The sequence below is a fragment of the Sceloporus undulatus genome, chromosome 5, assembly GCF_019175285.1.
Source record: "Sceloporus undulatus isolate JIND9_A2432 ecotype Alabama chromosome 5, SceUnd_v1.1, whole genome shotgun sequence".
NCBI lineage: Eukaryota > Metazoa > Chordata > Lepidosauria > Squamata > Phrynosomatidae > Sceloporus > Sceloporus undulatus.
This window is the reverse complement of record NC_056526.1, coordinates 55,728,064-55,744,792: the sequence shown is the minus strand read 5'-3', so window position 1 is coordinate 55,744,792 and position 16,729 is coordinate 55,728,064. Positions and strand designations below refer to the sequence as shown.

General features: G+C 38.6%; 1 protein-coding gene across 2 annotated transcripts in view; it reads left to right on the top strand.

The window, feature by feature from the left end:
* Window positions 1–16,729, top strand: part of TPH2 (tryptophan hydroxylase 2) — a 107,323-nt gene that overhangs the window by 2,065 nt on the left and 88,529 nt on the right. For both annotated transcript variants that reach the window (XM_042469120.1, XM_042469119.1), the window contains exons 2-4: window positions 6,550–6,702; window positions 7,907–8,090; window positions 8,198–8,298. In XM_042469120.1, the coding sequence (XP_042325054.1) occupies window positions 6,550–6,702; window positions 7,907–8,090; window positions 8,198–8,298 (438 nt within the window). The remainder of the gene's footprint in view (window positions 1–6,549; window positions 6,703–7,906; window positions 8,091–8,197; window positions 8,299–16,729) is intronic.

The window sequence follows — 16,729 nt, the reverse complement described above, 5'->3', positions numbered from 1 at the left end:
ACATGGCCCAGAGAACTTTGATTAGTGAACATTTTAAAAGTACAATAAATATATATAATTAGATTCCATTTTTAAATGCTTGAAATGTGGTAGAGAAGAGAAGCTTTGGGAACAACCTTAATTCTGCAAATGAATGCATATCCATTTCTTTTAAAAGGAAAGCTGTCAGCACTTCACATTCCTGGATGGCCAGAGATTGCAGGACAGGTTGTGGAGACTTGTCAATGTGGGAAAAGTTTGTGCTCCTCTGCTTTCTGAAAAAGAGTTTTAGCTCAACATTTTCATATGTGAAAGTCTGATATGTTTATGCAGCACTGGATTAACTTGTAACACAAATAAGGAGAAGCTCTGCTGTTTTAAGGGAAAAGAGGGGGCGCTATCCATCTCCAAACTGTTATCTTTTTCCTCAGTGAAACTGTCAACAACTGTTTATTATATATGCAAGTTTATTCAGTGCTTCTGAGGATGACTCACATGCTGAATCAGGTTGCTGTTCATTCATGAACCAGCTGACAGCAGTGCCAGGCTCTCTGTTGATTACTTCTAGGACTCCAAAGTTATTTCTAGTACTCAGCAGGAGAGCAATGGCAACTTTTGCACACAATCAGCAACAGTGTCTCAAGAGTCTTCCCTGCTCCTCAAGTACAGAGCCTGGAAAAGTACTGGTTCTGAGCCAGGTCTTTGAGGATCACATGCTGGTTGGGGGACTATAAGAACAGTAGTCTGAAAAAGTAACTTCTTTGAGGTTTGCTCAAGAATTAGCACTGTATTTCTGTGAGGCATTTGCTGCTTTGATTATGAAAGAGAAAGGATTAAACTAGAAAATGGCTATGTTAACATCTATGTATCTTTCCTTGTGTTTCACAAAATGGGTCTCTGAGCTATGTGGCAACTGTCACTGCGTGTTGGCCCACCTGAGAGGAGACTAGGGCTGATCTGGGGGTCTCACTCTCTTTTACAAAGTCACAGGGCTTGGGGAGAGCCCTCCCAGTTCGCCTTCCAAAATGACAATCTAAGATAGCAACCGATCTCTTGGGATTGCCCTTGGGATTGCCCTTTTGTCCAAGTGTGGTTGGGGAAGTGTTATAGGTTGAGATCTTGCTTAGCTCCAGCCTCAAACATTTAAATAGGTTCTAGGTTAATAAAAATAATCCTTGTTTAAACCCCAAATATTGTATCTGATCTCATTATTTTATGGCCGGAGAACAAATAGCAAGCTGCCAGTATCAGTATCAGAGCCCAGGAGGGGTGAACATGTTCCTCCATGCTCTTTCTACTTATATCCGGTGGTTCCAATGTCAATAGGCAATGAGTTCACTCTGGGGTTTAGTTTGAATCCTAATGAAATGGTGCAAAATGCTGAACCTATTTAGAAGATAGGGTTTGGCACTTTGGATGGCAGCTTTAAAGTTCACACTAAAGCATGGAGTGAACATACTGCTCCACTAATGTGGAAGCCATCCCCTGCCAGTAGTGTTCCCCCTCCCCTAACTAAATTGTCCTCTATCACTGGTACATGCACAAGCAACAGTCTATCATCTGGAGCAGATAGCAACTGGAAGGTGGGAGACAGCCATCAAGAAGAGAGTGGAGGGGGGGGGGAAGTAATGAGCAATTCAAACTGGAGTCTCCTTTCACTACTACTACTACTACTACTACTACTATTACTTCTTCTTCTTCTTCATGGCTTGGAAGATATGAACACAAATGTGACAAATTATCTAATTCGGCTCCAAGTTTGTGTCTACTATGCTGTAGAGGCTGCATGTAGAAAACACCTCAATGACTGATCAGATGGGTTTACAACAGAAGATGAATAATGTATTACTTTGTTCTTTTGTTTATTTGTTTGATGGTGATAAAATTGGATAATTTAAACAGATGTCCTTAGCATGAATTGATGGAATTTGACCTGTCAGTTTAGATGTTAGGAGGAGTATAATGTAACAAACCAACAAACATGAAATGGAATGGGAGTTCAGCAGGACAGTTATCAGCTCTGTTGAGAAGACAGCTTCATTGGGTTTCACCTCTCCCTGAAGAATCCTTCACACAAACATATCTTGGAAAAGGAGAGACAGGAGGTAGGACTAGTCCAGTGGCACAGCCAAGACTTTAGCAGGTATTTTCTACTCTTTGGACTATTTCCCATCCCAGCTGTTTGTGATAAGATGACCAATATCTGGCTGCATTACAACCATTGCTATTGGTCATTATAACATCAATAATTTGTGATGACATTAGATAACCAAAAATATAACTACAAGATTTTGTTATTCTCTCATAAAAAAAAAAATCCCATCAGATTCTCAGAAGTCAGCTTAAGACTCATTCCCAAATATTTCTACAGTATGTTGTTTCCAACAGTTTTCTCTTCCATGATACAATAAACGCTATCTGACTTTAGCTGGTTCTCTACAGAGCATTTGATTTTAACCATTTGAGACAATACAGAAACATAGGACAATATGTTTTAAGAAAGTTTGTTTTCTAGCACCTGACAGTTTCTTTTGTGAAATAATTGAAGGAACAGTTATAGGGTTACATGGATTATTTAAAGATAGCATGCAGTGATGGTCTGCGAAACAGGACAATATGTGTCTTCTCTAGCTGCATTCTGCTTTTTATAATTATATATAAAAATATAAAAAGAGCCCCACTGGATTCTGTTCACATAGTTGGCTATGAGAAGACTGTCAGCAGAACATGATTGCAATGGCATGCTCCATCTTGCACTCCTCAGTTATTGATATGTAAAGCCACTCTGCTTCTGTTGCTGAAGGTGATACATAGCCATCTTGGATAGAAGCCACTGATAGCTCTAACCTCCACTAATGGGTCTAATTGCCCTTTAAAGCCATCCAAATGGGCAGCCATCAAAGCATCTTGGGGCAGTGAATACCACAGTTTATGGGTGGTATGAAGAAGCAGTTCCTTTTATGCAACTTGAGTTTCCTATCATTCAGCTTCAGTCAATGATCCTAGCTTGACTGTATCACAGCCTTCAGACATTGTATATGTGCAATTTATTTAGATAAAGAAAATTTGTCATGGTTGATGTGGCCCTAAGAACTCTTTGATTAAGTGTTTTATCTTGTTTGCTTTTATTCTTTGATTATCCTTGTAATTTTCTCACAATTAGCAATTGTGAAGAGTGGCTTTCAGTATATTAAGGGTTTTTAAAATCTACTTCACATAGTAGTTGTCTCATACAATTATGGGAATTCATTGACTTTAATAGAAATAGCCTACTGAGTGCCATCAAGTTAAATGATGTTGAGTACCCCTATCAACTTGCACTGAAGAGTGCTAATTCAGGCATATTTTCTCTTCACAATGGAAGAGTAGCTAAGCTTTGAAATTTATATAGGCAAGCAGCATCTTCTTTCAGATATAAGGAGCACTAAGAGCAGAAGGTGTAGGGGTGAGAATGAATGAGACTGCAAAGAATAAAAGGAATGAGGAATAGAGGAGATAATCATGGCCCATAGGTTGCATGTTGCATAGGATTACCCTTGAAAATGTCATGGATATTTCAGTTGAACTAGAATAGTGCTACTCACAGTGGTGGTCCCTAGGCTACTCCATTGGTTGTGGGTCCCTTGTGAATTTTCAGGAAAGAAAGAACCAGTTGTAGCAAATGGGCACCAATTTAGTGCCGGTCCCTGGCATATTGGATTTTTTTGCCAGTTCCTACATGAGAGAGCCTAAGACACACTGGTGTAGAATGCCATAGCTAGACTAATGGAGTACATCAATACGTTCCAAGCTTGCCTCAGTCTTGTAAGAGCCATGCTGGTTATAAGCTTGTTTTCAGGCTAAGTTAAAGCTGGTTGCTTAAACCTTTAAAGACTCTGTATGGCTTGAGTCTGATGGCTTAAGTCATGGTGGACACAGTGCCCATTCCTCTGAGTTCTTCTTGAGGTTTGTAGGGAGGGTAGTGTTTTTTAATTTCTTGCATAATGCGTAGAAGTTAGGGATTTAATGAATATAAATAATTACAATTAACACTTATTCATTCACATCAAAGCTAAAGCTAAATTCTACGGGCAACTGTCTCTAGAATAATTTTCCTATCTTCATGGATTTCTCATCCAATAATCATTTGCCACTGCTTAATATTTTGGCCATTTAGGCATGTCATAAAGATCTTCATTTCAGACAGACTTTAGATGCTTTTGTAGCTGTGAATTTCATCATTTCAATCTCAATTTTATTTTCTGAACTAAAGGTTAAACAACTTCTCAAAGTATTCCATTGTTTGCCTTCACTATATATCAGGGTATATTCTAGTTACCTCCTCTTATTGACTGGTAAAACAGAAAGTGAATTTAGCAATTCATCCATATGATTTAACAATTACTTCATTAAACATTTAGACTTAATTGTGTTTTAATCAATGCAGGTCCCAGTGAATGGGCATTTGTTAACCGTGTTGATGGCTTTTTCAACAGTTTTGCATTATTGTGACACAAGTGATGTATTGATTTTTCCAAACTGTTATGTGTCTGTGGAGAATTTCCCATTAAAGAGAAATTGTTCCAACACTTCCCCAGTATCATTTCTATAGAAAGATATGCCAACTCAGCAGGGATCACAAGACTGTGTTCTGAAAGTAATGGTCAGAAATCTGCACACAGGTTAATGGTATAGGCAGCTATCTGACAAAAGGACATTCTCCAGTTACCTCTGCAAAGAATGTCTGTTGAATAGCTCAGTATGTAACCCTTTTCACCTTTCATTTTCCTTTTGCTTCTTCAAGAAGATAACACAAAATTCACAAGGTTCTTAAGCTTCTGAACAGAGATAGATCTGTTACTTTTCTGGCCTCAGCTCCCAGAATCCTGCAAGCAGAATGACAGTGATCAAATTGCCAGGGGATTCTAGGAACTGTAGTCCAGAAAGGAACTTTTCCAAGCCTGTTGTAGAGATGAAGACAAATTACAACCATGCTTGTTCAGGGTTAGTTTGCAGTGTCCACTATGAAGGGCAACCCTGTCGTATCTCTAATATTGTTCTTCCCAAACTAGTGCTGTCCAGATTCATTGGTCTATGATTTCCAGCAGTTACACAATTGTATGAATTAATACAGGGCACCAGGTTGCCACCACTGTCAACTCAGGTTATTCTTTTTTTCAAAATTTTTCAAGATCTATGGAACAAGATTTTTCTTTCTTGCAAAGAGCTCACCAATAAAAGCACAATGTTTTTGTTAAACAAGTTTGGCATTTCCCTTTTGACATTATTAGCTAACAAAGTGTAATAGGATGATGCACAGGAGAATCAGGGATCCCTTTCTAGCTCACTTTTAAACTAAAAATTATCAAAATGTCCAATATCCTTCATAAATGGGACAGAAATAACATAGAATCATAGAGCTGGAAGAGACCGCAAGGGCCATCCAGTCCAACCCTCTGCCATGCAAGAAATCTAAATCAAAGCATCCCCGACAGATGGCCATCCAGCCTCTGCTTAAACACCTCCAAGGAAGAAACATGATTTTAAAAAGGCTTGAATGTGGGACAAAAAGAAAGATTTGCCCTTTCTGACAGAGGGCATTGAGTCCTAAGCTGTTAAAAGTGAGGCCTTGTGTTCAACCAGGTTTGTGATGCTGAAATAAGGTTGGTTACTGCCTCTTCTAAAATAATAGGCTTTTCATCCTTAACGCCACATTAAAGGTAAAAGTGATCCTCTTCTTCCTGGAAATAACTGTACCTTTGAATATTTCCTAATAAAGCCCTATGAAATTTATGAAATTCAGCTTGAAGGGACATACACACACAGCACAGATGGTTGAAAATCCAGTTAATTTTGATAAGCGCTTACCAAACTCCAACAAACTGCATTATAAATGTGACGTGATATTAATACTGGAGAAAGCAAAACTGACAGATTTGTTCACTCTTAAGCAGGACTATCACTTGTTCTCCAACCTCCCCCCAGCCTGCAAAAAGTTCAGTAGAAGCATTAATGATTCAGTGAAAAAACAAGGAATTAAGAGCAATTTCTTATTCTTCCATTTAGGAAATTGTACTTAGGTCCTTGTGGCTCCTGGATGATTCACTGGCCCATATATTAGCTAATATATAAAGGCATAAAATTGTAGTGTATGACATTCTCTGTGTGACTCACACTGGAATTTATAATTCAGAACTCAGAAACCATAATGGTTCTGGGAAAACCTGGGTGGTTTGATTTTTAATTACCAGTAGAACCAAATTGTTTTAAAGGCACATAATAATAACAGGAAGAACCAAAATGTGTGGCCCAGGAATAACTTAAGTTGTAAGTCAGATGATACATTCTGTAAGGTTCCTTTGTTGGTTTTCTTAAAAATAACCATTCAAGTCTGTTTGTAACCTGCAATTTTTCTTCTGAAGGTGGCTTCTAAAAAGAAAGTGGGTGGGGGAATGGTTCACTCTCGAAGGAGATACCTGCTTACTGAAATCAAGTAAGAATAGTCTGCTTGAAAAGAAAATTTAATGGTGTGTGTCTGCATGTGTGTGTAGTACGTCAAAATCCTTGTATTCTGTATCTATTTTCTTTCAGCTAAATAGAACCAATTCTGGTAAAAATGATGACAAAAAAGGTAATAAAGGTGCAGATAAGTATGAATCAACATCAGAAGGTGGCAAGACTGCTGTGGTATTTTCTTTGAAAAATGAAGTTGGTGGCTTAGTGAAAGCTCTCAGACTTTTCCAGGTAAGCAACATCACCTTTATTTTTTTTTTTGGTATAATAGCTAATTGATTGGGAGGAAATTCATGATATACAGACAAAAATAAATAGTCTGCCTGATCTGGAGTCCTTGTTAGTACTTGGATGGGAAACCACCAATGAATGCCAGATGCTGTAGGCTATATTTCAGAGGACAGAACTGGCAAAACCACCTCTGAGTATTCCTTGACTAAGAAAGCCCTTTGAAATTCATGGGGTCACCATAAGTCGACACGAGCCTTGTAGGGACATATGCATACATACATAATCTGAATTTGGATGCTGACAAGGCACTGATGCTTGAGGTGAGGTGAGTTTCAAGAATTCAATTTGTTCTGAAAGGGCCTGAGTCTGAAATGCTCTTATTATTTGGTGATGGTACCTGCGGACATAGTGCAATGCTTGGGTCCCTTTTACTAATTTCAGCTCATGCCTCAGCATTATTATTATTATTATTATTATTATTATGGATAAAACAGAATGGGCTTCAGTGATCTATGCATAAGGTACATCCTGATTAGCCATCTTTAATATGCTCAGCTGCATATAGATGCCAACATACAGTTTCCAGATTGTCAGAAATTTGTTCAAATTGCCACTGCTAGAGTGTTTTGAATTGGGGCCCAGATGCTGGATCTCTCCTTCATTGGTTACCAATTTGGTTCTGGGTTCAATTTGAGTTTGTGCAGATCTTGGTAATTAAAACTTTAGACTGAGATCAGACACTTTAAGGCTGGAGTGGTCAGCATGTGGCCCATGGGCTACATTTATCCTCCCCACAATTTTTGTGCTACCATTCCACATCAATTTGTCTATAGAACTGTGCCACTGACATTTCATTTCTGACCCATTAAATTATGCTGCCTATGAATTATGTATGTCCATGTGGGTGGATGGGAATATTACAATGAACAACCATTTTATATAAAATTGTGGTAGCAAATCACTTTTAGTTTTTATATTTATAGTTCACCTCCTAATGAAATGGACCAATTAATATTTATGAATTTCCAGTAGGTTTATTGGACTAAGATTTCAAATAGTTAATTTAATGCAGATCAGAATTCCAATGAGCAAAAATCGCTTTATATGCTTATTAAATAACATTACGTTTTGACACAGCTACTAAACTGCTGCTGTCCTAAGTGAATTTAGTATTTTAGTGAACCAATCTTTCTTTTGTCCATAGGAAAAGCATGTGAGTATGGTTCATATTGAATCAAGAAAATCCAGGAGAAGGAGTTCAGAAGTGGAAATTTTTGTGGACTGTGACTGCAGCAAGAAACAATTCAATGAGCTTATTCAGTTGTTAAAGTATGAAACAAATATCGTTACTCTGAATCCTCCAGAAAACATCTGGACTGATGAGGAAGGCAAGATTGTTTTCTCTCCTCTTCTTTCATTTCGTTTGGAAATTAGAAAAGCTTTATGAAGAAATTTTGAGAATCTGATTCCTCAATTCACTCTGTGTTTCCTCCAGACCTTGACTGTGTTCCTTGGTTTCCCAGGAAGATTGCTGAATTAGACAAATGCTCCCAGAGAGTTCTCATGTATGGCTCTGAACTGGATGCAGACCACCCTGTAAGTGTTCGTGAAATGTCATTTAAGGCTGGCCAAATAATGATTTGTAGAGTATGGATTATAAAGAATCAACCAATATTGAGGGAGAGAACGAGAGTGAGAGTGACCGGAGTTGTCGGATGCTTGGCATTGTCCAGCAATGGCTGGAAACAGCTGTTTATAATAATAATTCCGTTTTTAATTATAATAATGTCAGTTTTAATCCTCTGAGTCTTAAACCAGTGGTGCCAGCTAACAATAGAAATAAGATACAAAATAAACAATAAAACAACATAAGAACATGTTATACAATGTAGTTTCCTAAGACTTTAGTGTGCTTTCCACAAATTAGTTCCGGAGTGTATACACACTGTACAATTGTAGCAGTTTGACTGCAGTTTAACAGGCTCTATGCCTTAGAATTCTGTGATATGTAGTTTGGGAACAATGTACTTAGACTTCCCTAGTGCTCTCCTTGGAACTACAATATCAGAGCTTTCTGATAGAAGAAGCAAATAAAAAGATGTTTTTATTTCCCTCTTCATGACTCTTCTTCTCTACAGGTTGTAAAAGTGTGGGAGAGCATTGTAGAAGCTTCATTTTTGTCAAGTGGATTATTTCAGCTTGGCAAATGGGACACTTTTACAACACTTTTACAACCCTCTCCCATGGTTTTACAACTAGAAGGGAATGAAAGAGAAAGACATCATGCAGAGGGAGAAAAAAAAGACAAACTTTTTTGTTTGCCCTCCCTAGTTTGTTTAATAATATGATAATGCTCTAAATCTCTTCCCAAATTACAAATCCTAGGATTGCAGCCATGACCATTATAGTGGTTATAATGTGCTAAAAGTTGGTAGTAGGGATATACCCGGTGATCCTTACAACATTTTATATTGTTTTATTTTGTTGTTGTCATGTGCCTTCAAATCATTTCCAACTTATGGCAACCCTAAGACAGTGAACCTATCATGGATGCAAGCTCCAGGAAAAGAGATTCCACCTCAACATTAAGAGGAACTTCCTGACAGTAAGGGCTGTTCAACAGTGGAACACACTCCCTCAGAGAGTAGTGGAGTCTCCTTCCTTGGAGGTCTTTAAGCAGAGGCTGGATGGTCATCTGTCAGGGGTGCTTTCATGGCAGGGAGTTGGACTGAATGGCCCTTGTGGTCTCTTCCAACTGTATGATTCTATGAGTTTTCATGGAAAGTTTCTTCAGAAAGGGTTTACTATTGCCATCCTCTGAGAATGATAGCATGTGACTTGCCCAAGGTCTACCCAATGGGTTGCTGAGGCTGAGCTGGGATTTGAACCCTGGTCTCTCAGTGTCCTAGTTCAATGGTCAAATCACTACACCACACTACACCAGAGATGTAACATTTTCTTACTGGAAGAAAGGCATGCAATGTGGGACATAATTAGCAGGCACATTTTATTCATTATATCCAGTCACTACTGGGTAATTGACAACCATTGTTTCATATTCCAGTTATTACTAACTGTAGCCATCTTTACTGATGAAGCATTTTGATTTCTTTTGAAATCTGTGATTTTGGGGGGTGATGTCTTTTCATACAGTGGTCCCTTGGTATCCACTAGAGTTTGGTTCCTGGACTCCATGAATGCTCAAGTCACAGTATACACAATGCCATAGTAAAATGATGTCCTTTATATAAAATGGTAAAAGCAAGGTTTGCATTTTGGATTGTTTCTTTTTTTTGGTGGGAAGGGGGTGTATTTTCAAGCCATGGTTAGTAGAATCTGTGGATGCAGAATCTGTGGATACGAAGGGCTGACTGCATATATCCAATCCTTGAAGCTACCTTGCTATGGTAACAATTTACGGCAGCAGCCATAATATAAAGGCATAGTGTTGAAGGGGCCTACTTCAACTCTCTGCCCAATGAAGGAAACCCACAGCCAGAATATCCCACAACAGTTAGTTCTCAAAACTCTAATGAGAGAAACCTCATCACCTTGGTTATTTCTCCCCCCACATGTCAAGCTGCTCTTAGGAAGAACATAAGAAGCTTCTTCATGCCATGTCACCTGATTGATCCATGCAGCTTTGTATTCTCTATATGGCTGGCAGAGGTCTTCCAGGGTTTAGACAATTTTCCCCAGCCCCACCTGGAGGTACTAAGGATTGCACCTGTACTCAGTGCTATAACTATTGCCCTGCTTTATAGGTGAAAAAATATCTACTAGTTCAAGTGATCTGTTGCCTTCAAGTCATTTCTGACTTATGGTGACCCTAAAGTGACTTATGGTGACTCCCCCATGGGGGTTTTCTTGGCAAAATTTGTTCGGGGGGGTTCTCTTGCTTTCCTATGAGACTGAAAGAGTATGACTTCTCAAGGCCACCCAGTGCATTTCCATGGCTGGGCAACGATTCAAACCCTGGTCTCTGTGTCTTAGTCCAACACTCAAAGCACTACACCACAATGGCTCTCAAAACCTCTACCCTCCTACTACTGAAGTCCAATAAATTCAGTTCTGCTTTCTGGGACAACAGAGAACAACTCTTTACTCTGTTCTATTTCTTGAGGACTGATTCAAAGCTTAGCTTGACCCTCGCTGAATGGCTTGCCTCTGTATTGCAAACTACAACCAGAAATATTTCACAAAAGAAGTCTGAACCAAAGGTCTGCTAAGACTTAAGTAATTTTATTGCTTGCAGCATCTGCTTTTAGAGGTGCGCAAGGAACACTTGCAAAGGATCTTTCCTCTCCCCCAACCTTGTCACCCTGCATAGAAAGGTCACTTTTCTAAATCACTTGAATACTTGTAATCAAGCACACAACTGTATGTTCCCTTAAAAGAATATAGATATTAAACAAATGTTCCTAGTGGTGTGGGTGGAGAAAGACGACAGCATCTGAAAAGCTGCTCACACTCAGGGAGATAATTATGAAGCAGAAATCACAGCATAGTTCAGGCTCAGCAGGAAAGCAGCTGGCACATAGGTTCTCTCTCTCTCTCTCTCTCTCTCTCTCTCTCTCTCTCTCTGTGTGTGTGTGTGTGTATGTTTTCTCTTGCTTTTATTACAGCAGCATTACATCAGCTCATATTTCATTCGCTCTGCAGGCTCACATACTACTGCCAAAACCATGAATCCAAAGCTAGGGGAAATTTATCTGCCTTGCCATCATCTACCCTGACACCCACAGGACTAACCCCAGCATATGATTTAAATATGATGATCTTGATCTAGGCCTGGACAACTTGTTGCTGATGTTAATGTACTATTACAGTCATCATCCCTCACTATTGTTTAGTCTGACAGGAGCCAAGAGCTTTTTAAAAAGGGTTATTTGTTGGAATACAGCTCCCCAAATCTCCCAGCTACCTTGGTCTCAGGCCAAATTGGCTAAGGGCTTTTAGGAACTCTAGTCTAAAAAGGAACTATCTGAATGATAATGATGGGAGCTGGAGTCCAAAAGCATCAGGAAGGCTACACATCCTCTGGTGATATAGGTAGAATGCTGATAATACAGCCAGTGCTGTGCACTAAATCAAAAGAATATTTGGGCCAAGTGTCATAATCTTACCCTATGACTGGCACATGTACTCACATCTTGAGTGTTCATCTAGCACTAAATGTTAGGGAGGTTTATAACACATTTTTGTACCAACACTTGGCATTGGGGAAGCCTAGTGTGTACACATACTTCGAATAGTGCTCTGCAAGCCTAGAGTAAGTTTCACCCTGTTTTATTCAGCAGTTCCTTCTATCTGAAATTATTGCACATGCAAATCCATTACTTGGTCTTATTTAAAATCACAGAACTAGAGAAGATTTGAAAGCTGCACCAAACTATGTTATATCTTAAATAAATATTAAGGTATAAACAAAATAATCATTAAACTGGTAGAAAATGTGCTGGTCTATGAACGTAATAAAGATGAACATAAACATGGTAGAAAATGGGTATGAATATACAAGAGCTCTGCCTAAATATCCCAAAGGCTTCAGAACCCATCAGATCTTAGAAGCTATACAGGGTACTTGAATGGGGACCATTAAGGAATGCCAGGTGCTATACGCTATATTTTGAAAGAAAGCTGTAGCAAACCACCTTTGAATATTCCATTGCCTAAGTAACTTTCTGGAATCCAACCGTAAGTTGAAGGTGGCACACACACAATAGGTCTGCTGGTCATTGCTTATCTCTCTATACCCACATTAATTCCCAACTCCTAGCTTTCAGCCCTGTTAAACATTTACATACTTGATCCTTTATCTGGCTAGCAAGACATTCAAGCTTAGAAATTTGGGTTTGGTGGAATGATTTCTGATATTACAATGGTTCCCCTAAAGAAGTAACAATATTTTTTGCCTGCACTTCCTATGGGAAAGGGCTATGGAAGCCTTTTGCTAGGTGTAAAGTCAAAAGTTCCCCAGAGAATATCACCTGTAGAGTGGCCATGGGTCCTACTTTAGGAAGACAGTGATATCCAAAGGTGATATTTATACCAAGGGCTGTCCAGTTCAAGTCTGGATTAAAATAAATAATTATATGAAAGGAAAATTGGGACTTTGAAGTTGCCCATCAGAGTTAATAGATAACCAGTTCAACAGACCCAAAGGTGATACAGTATTATTACTACCTAAAGCAAGATAACACTGTTTTCCTCTTGTCTTTTTTTTAAAGAAAGAAATCTGTTTTTACTTTTCCAGGTCCCTTTTATGGACAAAATGTCATGACCATTCCTAACTCCCTCCCCTTTGTGTGTGTGTGTGTGTATGAATAGGTGGGGAGTATATGACTTTTTATACTCCATTGTAAAGTCCTTGAAAAGCAAGCCTAATATATGATTGGCGTGCTCCATTTTGTTGCAAAAATTCTTTGTCATTGCACTGAGAAACCCAGTTACTCTTCTCTTTGTGTTTTTATGCCCTCTGGTCTTGCTCCAAATGTCTGTGGGTCCATAGCATCTGTAAGAAGAGCATATGTAGACAAGCTCTCCTTTTAAACACCCAATTAAAGCTAAGGCAGGCCAGCACTTGGAAGAATTACTTTTTTGAATGGCAGGTCTCAGAACCTTCAAAGCTCCATAGGAACTGGTCAAGCTCACTGAAATATTTTTTTTTGATTGATTGATTGATTGATTGAAATTTTATTTATATACCGCCGTTCCTATGATCACGGCGGTTTACAAAACAAAATGAAAATACAATACAGTACAGATTACAGATTCTCCCCCTGGAGAAACGCCGCTCCGGTGGCAAGGAAGAGTCTCTCTGGGCCGTTCCTGCCCAGGTGGAAAGTGGGCGGGTGGGCAGTTAGGGAGGGAGGAGCCTCTTTCTTCAGGCTAGCCCCTGATGGTACTGGGCCAGCCTTCTCTCTCCCTCAGAGGCCGAACGATGACAGTTAGGGAGGGAGGAGCCTCCGTCTTCAGGCCAGCCCCTGATGGTACTGGGACAGCCTTCTCTCTCCCTCAGAGGCCGAACGATGAAGAACTGCCATCTGAAAGTAACATTTCCAAGCTCTGCTGCTGGTATTGTCCTAGTTTCTTTTCTAAATAGGGATGTAATTCTTCACTAATAGCTTATCGCATGGCACTTGGAGGCACAAGAACAGAACGGAATGGAACAGGGTGAAAACATGTGTTACTGCACAGGAGAACGCCGTCAGGAGTCCCTAAGCCATTCCCCAGCAGCCGATTTTGAAGGACAATTTTGAACCATTCTCCAAAATCAGCTGCCAGGAATGACTGGGGAATGGCTTGGGGACTCCCGGTGGCATTGGTGGCATTCTCCCATGTGGTAACACATGTTTCCCCCGTTCCATTTCATTCTGTTCCGATCCAGTTCTCCAAATGCAGTACAATAAGCTTATAAGTGTCTTCTCAATGGTAGCAATGAGTACATCAGCATTTTTTCTCCACTACCAGAAACTACAAAAAACATGAAAATCAAAGGCTATTCACAATTTGGAACTTATTCTGTGCAAAATTTGCAAGTGATCATTTTGTGCAGAAAACAGCATTTTTTGCATGGGAAACTAACATTTTGGAAAATATAGAAAATAATATTTCAATGGAGAAATATTAATTGTTGTACAGAATAATTCCTGTGCTGTTTTCTGGGCATTTGTTATGTGCTAAATTCACATGTGGTTGTTTTGCACAGAAAACAATTTTCTGTATGGAAAATAAAATTTCAATGCAGAAATATGAATTCCTGTGCAGTGAATGCTGTGTTTTGCATGGAAAAGGCTGTTTTCTGTGTAAATCAAGCATGTGTGAATTTTGTGCAGAACGGATCCCTAATTACTCCTTTTTTTTCTGTGCAGAAAACAGTCTTCTTGTGCAGGAATTAATGTTTTTGTGTTGAAATCTTATTTTCCACACAGAAAATGTTGACTTATGCACCAAACAACCATATGAGAATTTTGTGCAGAATAAGTCACAAACTGTGAAGATTCTTACCAGTCCAGGCTTCTTCTCATCTCTGTTTCTCAATACTTGAAAAAGATTTCCATCCCTACTTTCTATGTATTAGGCATATGCATCACAGGTGAAAAAATTAATGGAGCTTAGAATCAACAACTTCAAGTGGAGTGAACTAAGAAAAGCTGCTATATTTTTTTTAAAAATAGAAAATATCTTACAATGTGAATATTTTTGATGAACTGAGGAAAACCATGTTTATACCACAAGAATGCCAACTGACATACCTTTTTTCAAATAAAAGTTGTAGTGATTTCAAAAGGCTGTTCAAATCTTTCTCTTTTTAGCCTAGAGGTACAATGTAGAGCAAAACACTGGTTATACCATTTTGATTTGCTTTCTTCAATTAAAGTGCCCTTGCTACCATTTCACCTGAAAGATTTGAGGCCAAATTGTATTAAAGGTAATCTCAACTACACTCAAAGGGGAGGCACACTGCTTCCTCCCCTACAGTTATGGTAACATGAAATGTTTGTTTGAAATTCAGTTCATAATCCCATCTGTTGACCTGAAGGAGCATAAGGGTAGCTCAGTTGTTTTTTAAGCTGCAGACCTAAAATCACTCAGCAGCTACTTACATTTGTTCTAGGAATAGAAATACAGCAAGGAAATCAAGGTTTATACCTCTTCCGCTCCTAACATTCAAAATGTACAAAAGAGAGAGGGGGAATCAAGCAAGGAAAAGAAAGCTGATTTTTTCCTATGACTCTCCTTTTCTCAGTCGTAATAGAGCTGTGGGTCACTCAGATACACATTCATCGTGTTTGCTTTTAAAACTCTCTTTGGATGTTATTTGCAAGGTGCCTTGCAAAAAGGATCTGAAAGATGAAATATAAGTTTTTGCAATAAATAAATAAATAAATAAGCAAAGAAATAAATAAAGAAGATATATATATATATATATATATATATATATATATGAAAATTCCTGATTCCGTGTACTCTTAGGAAGAATGAGGTGATCTGCTCAGATAAAACTCAACATTTAAGCCAAAGATGGGAATCATGAGGCCATTCAAGTGTGGACTGCAACTCTCAGCATTTCTCACTGTTGGCTATGTTGTCCAGGCCTGCTAGAAGGGCACATGATCCCCACCCATTCATTAAGGGTAAAGTGTTTTTCCTATATGATTAATATATTTTCCCTCCCATAATGGCATCTTCTCAAAGATACTTGCCATAGAAGTCAGACTTGCAATTTAAGTCCATATTTACCTTCCAATGAGCACTCATAAAAGAAATAACACTAAATGCAAAAATCACATGCTATGACAGGCAACTTTCACCAGTTATGGAAAGCAGCTCTATTTAAAAATATATGTGAAATGCATAATCTAGTTTGACTTTCAAGCAATGGATTTTAGCTGGCAAATTGTAAGGCACTGAAACTACCATTATTACATTCTTACTTGCTGGGATGGGAAAACATGTTCTTGGTATTTTCTGCCTCTGGTGTGTGGCATAGTAGCATACATTTGACTTGGTGTATGTCTGTCTGGAGGGGGAAAAATCCATTTTATTGCTCAGTGTCATGTAGAAAAGTGTCTTTGGATGGGTATGATCTTTCCAATTGACCTGTAGACCTGTAGATCTAGCCAAGATGGATTTGATATTGGAAGTTGATATTATAACTATACACTAAACCTTTTTGCAGTGTGAAAACCCAGATGGTATAGAAATAATTTTCTTATCAGACTTGGGAGCTATATTCTGCAAGATCCTTGCTGCAGATTAATTCCATTCAAGCTACCACCTCCTAGGGTAATTGACAGGCAACTTCAATTTTAAGAACAGATTTCCTCCCACAAAAAACCATATGTATCCACTGTGTTTATTAACAGCTCCACTGTTAATACACAGTGGTACACACTAGAACATTAATAAACATTTTAAAACACTGTGATGATTGCTTTAAACATTCCTTCTATTGCTTTTCTTTCTTTTGGCTATAAAATAATTTTCCTTTATTTTTTATTTCTATTTTTTTTTTTTTTTT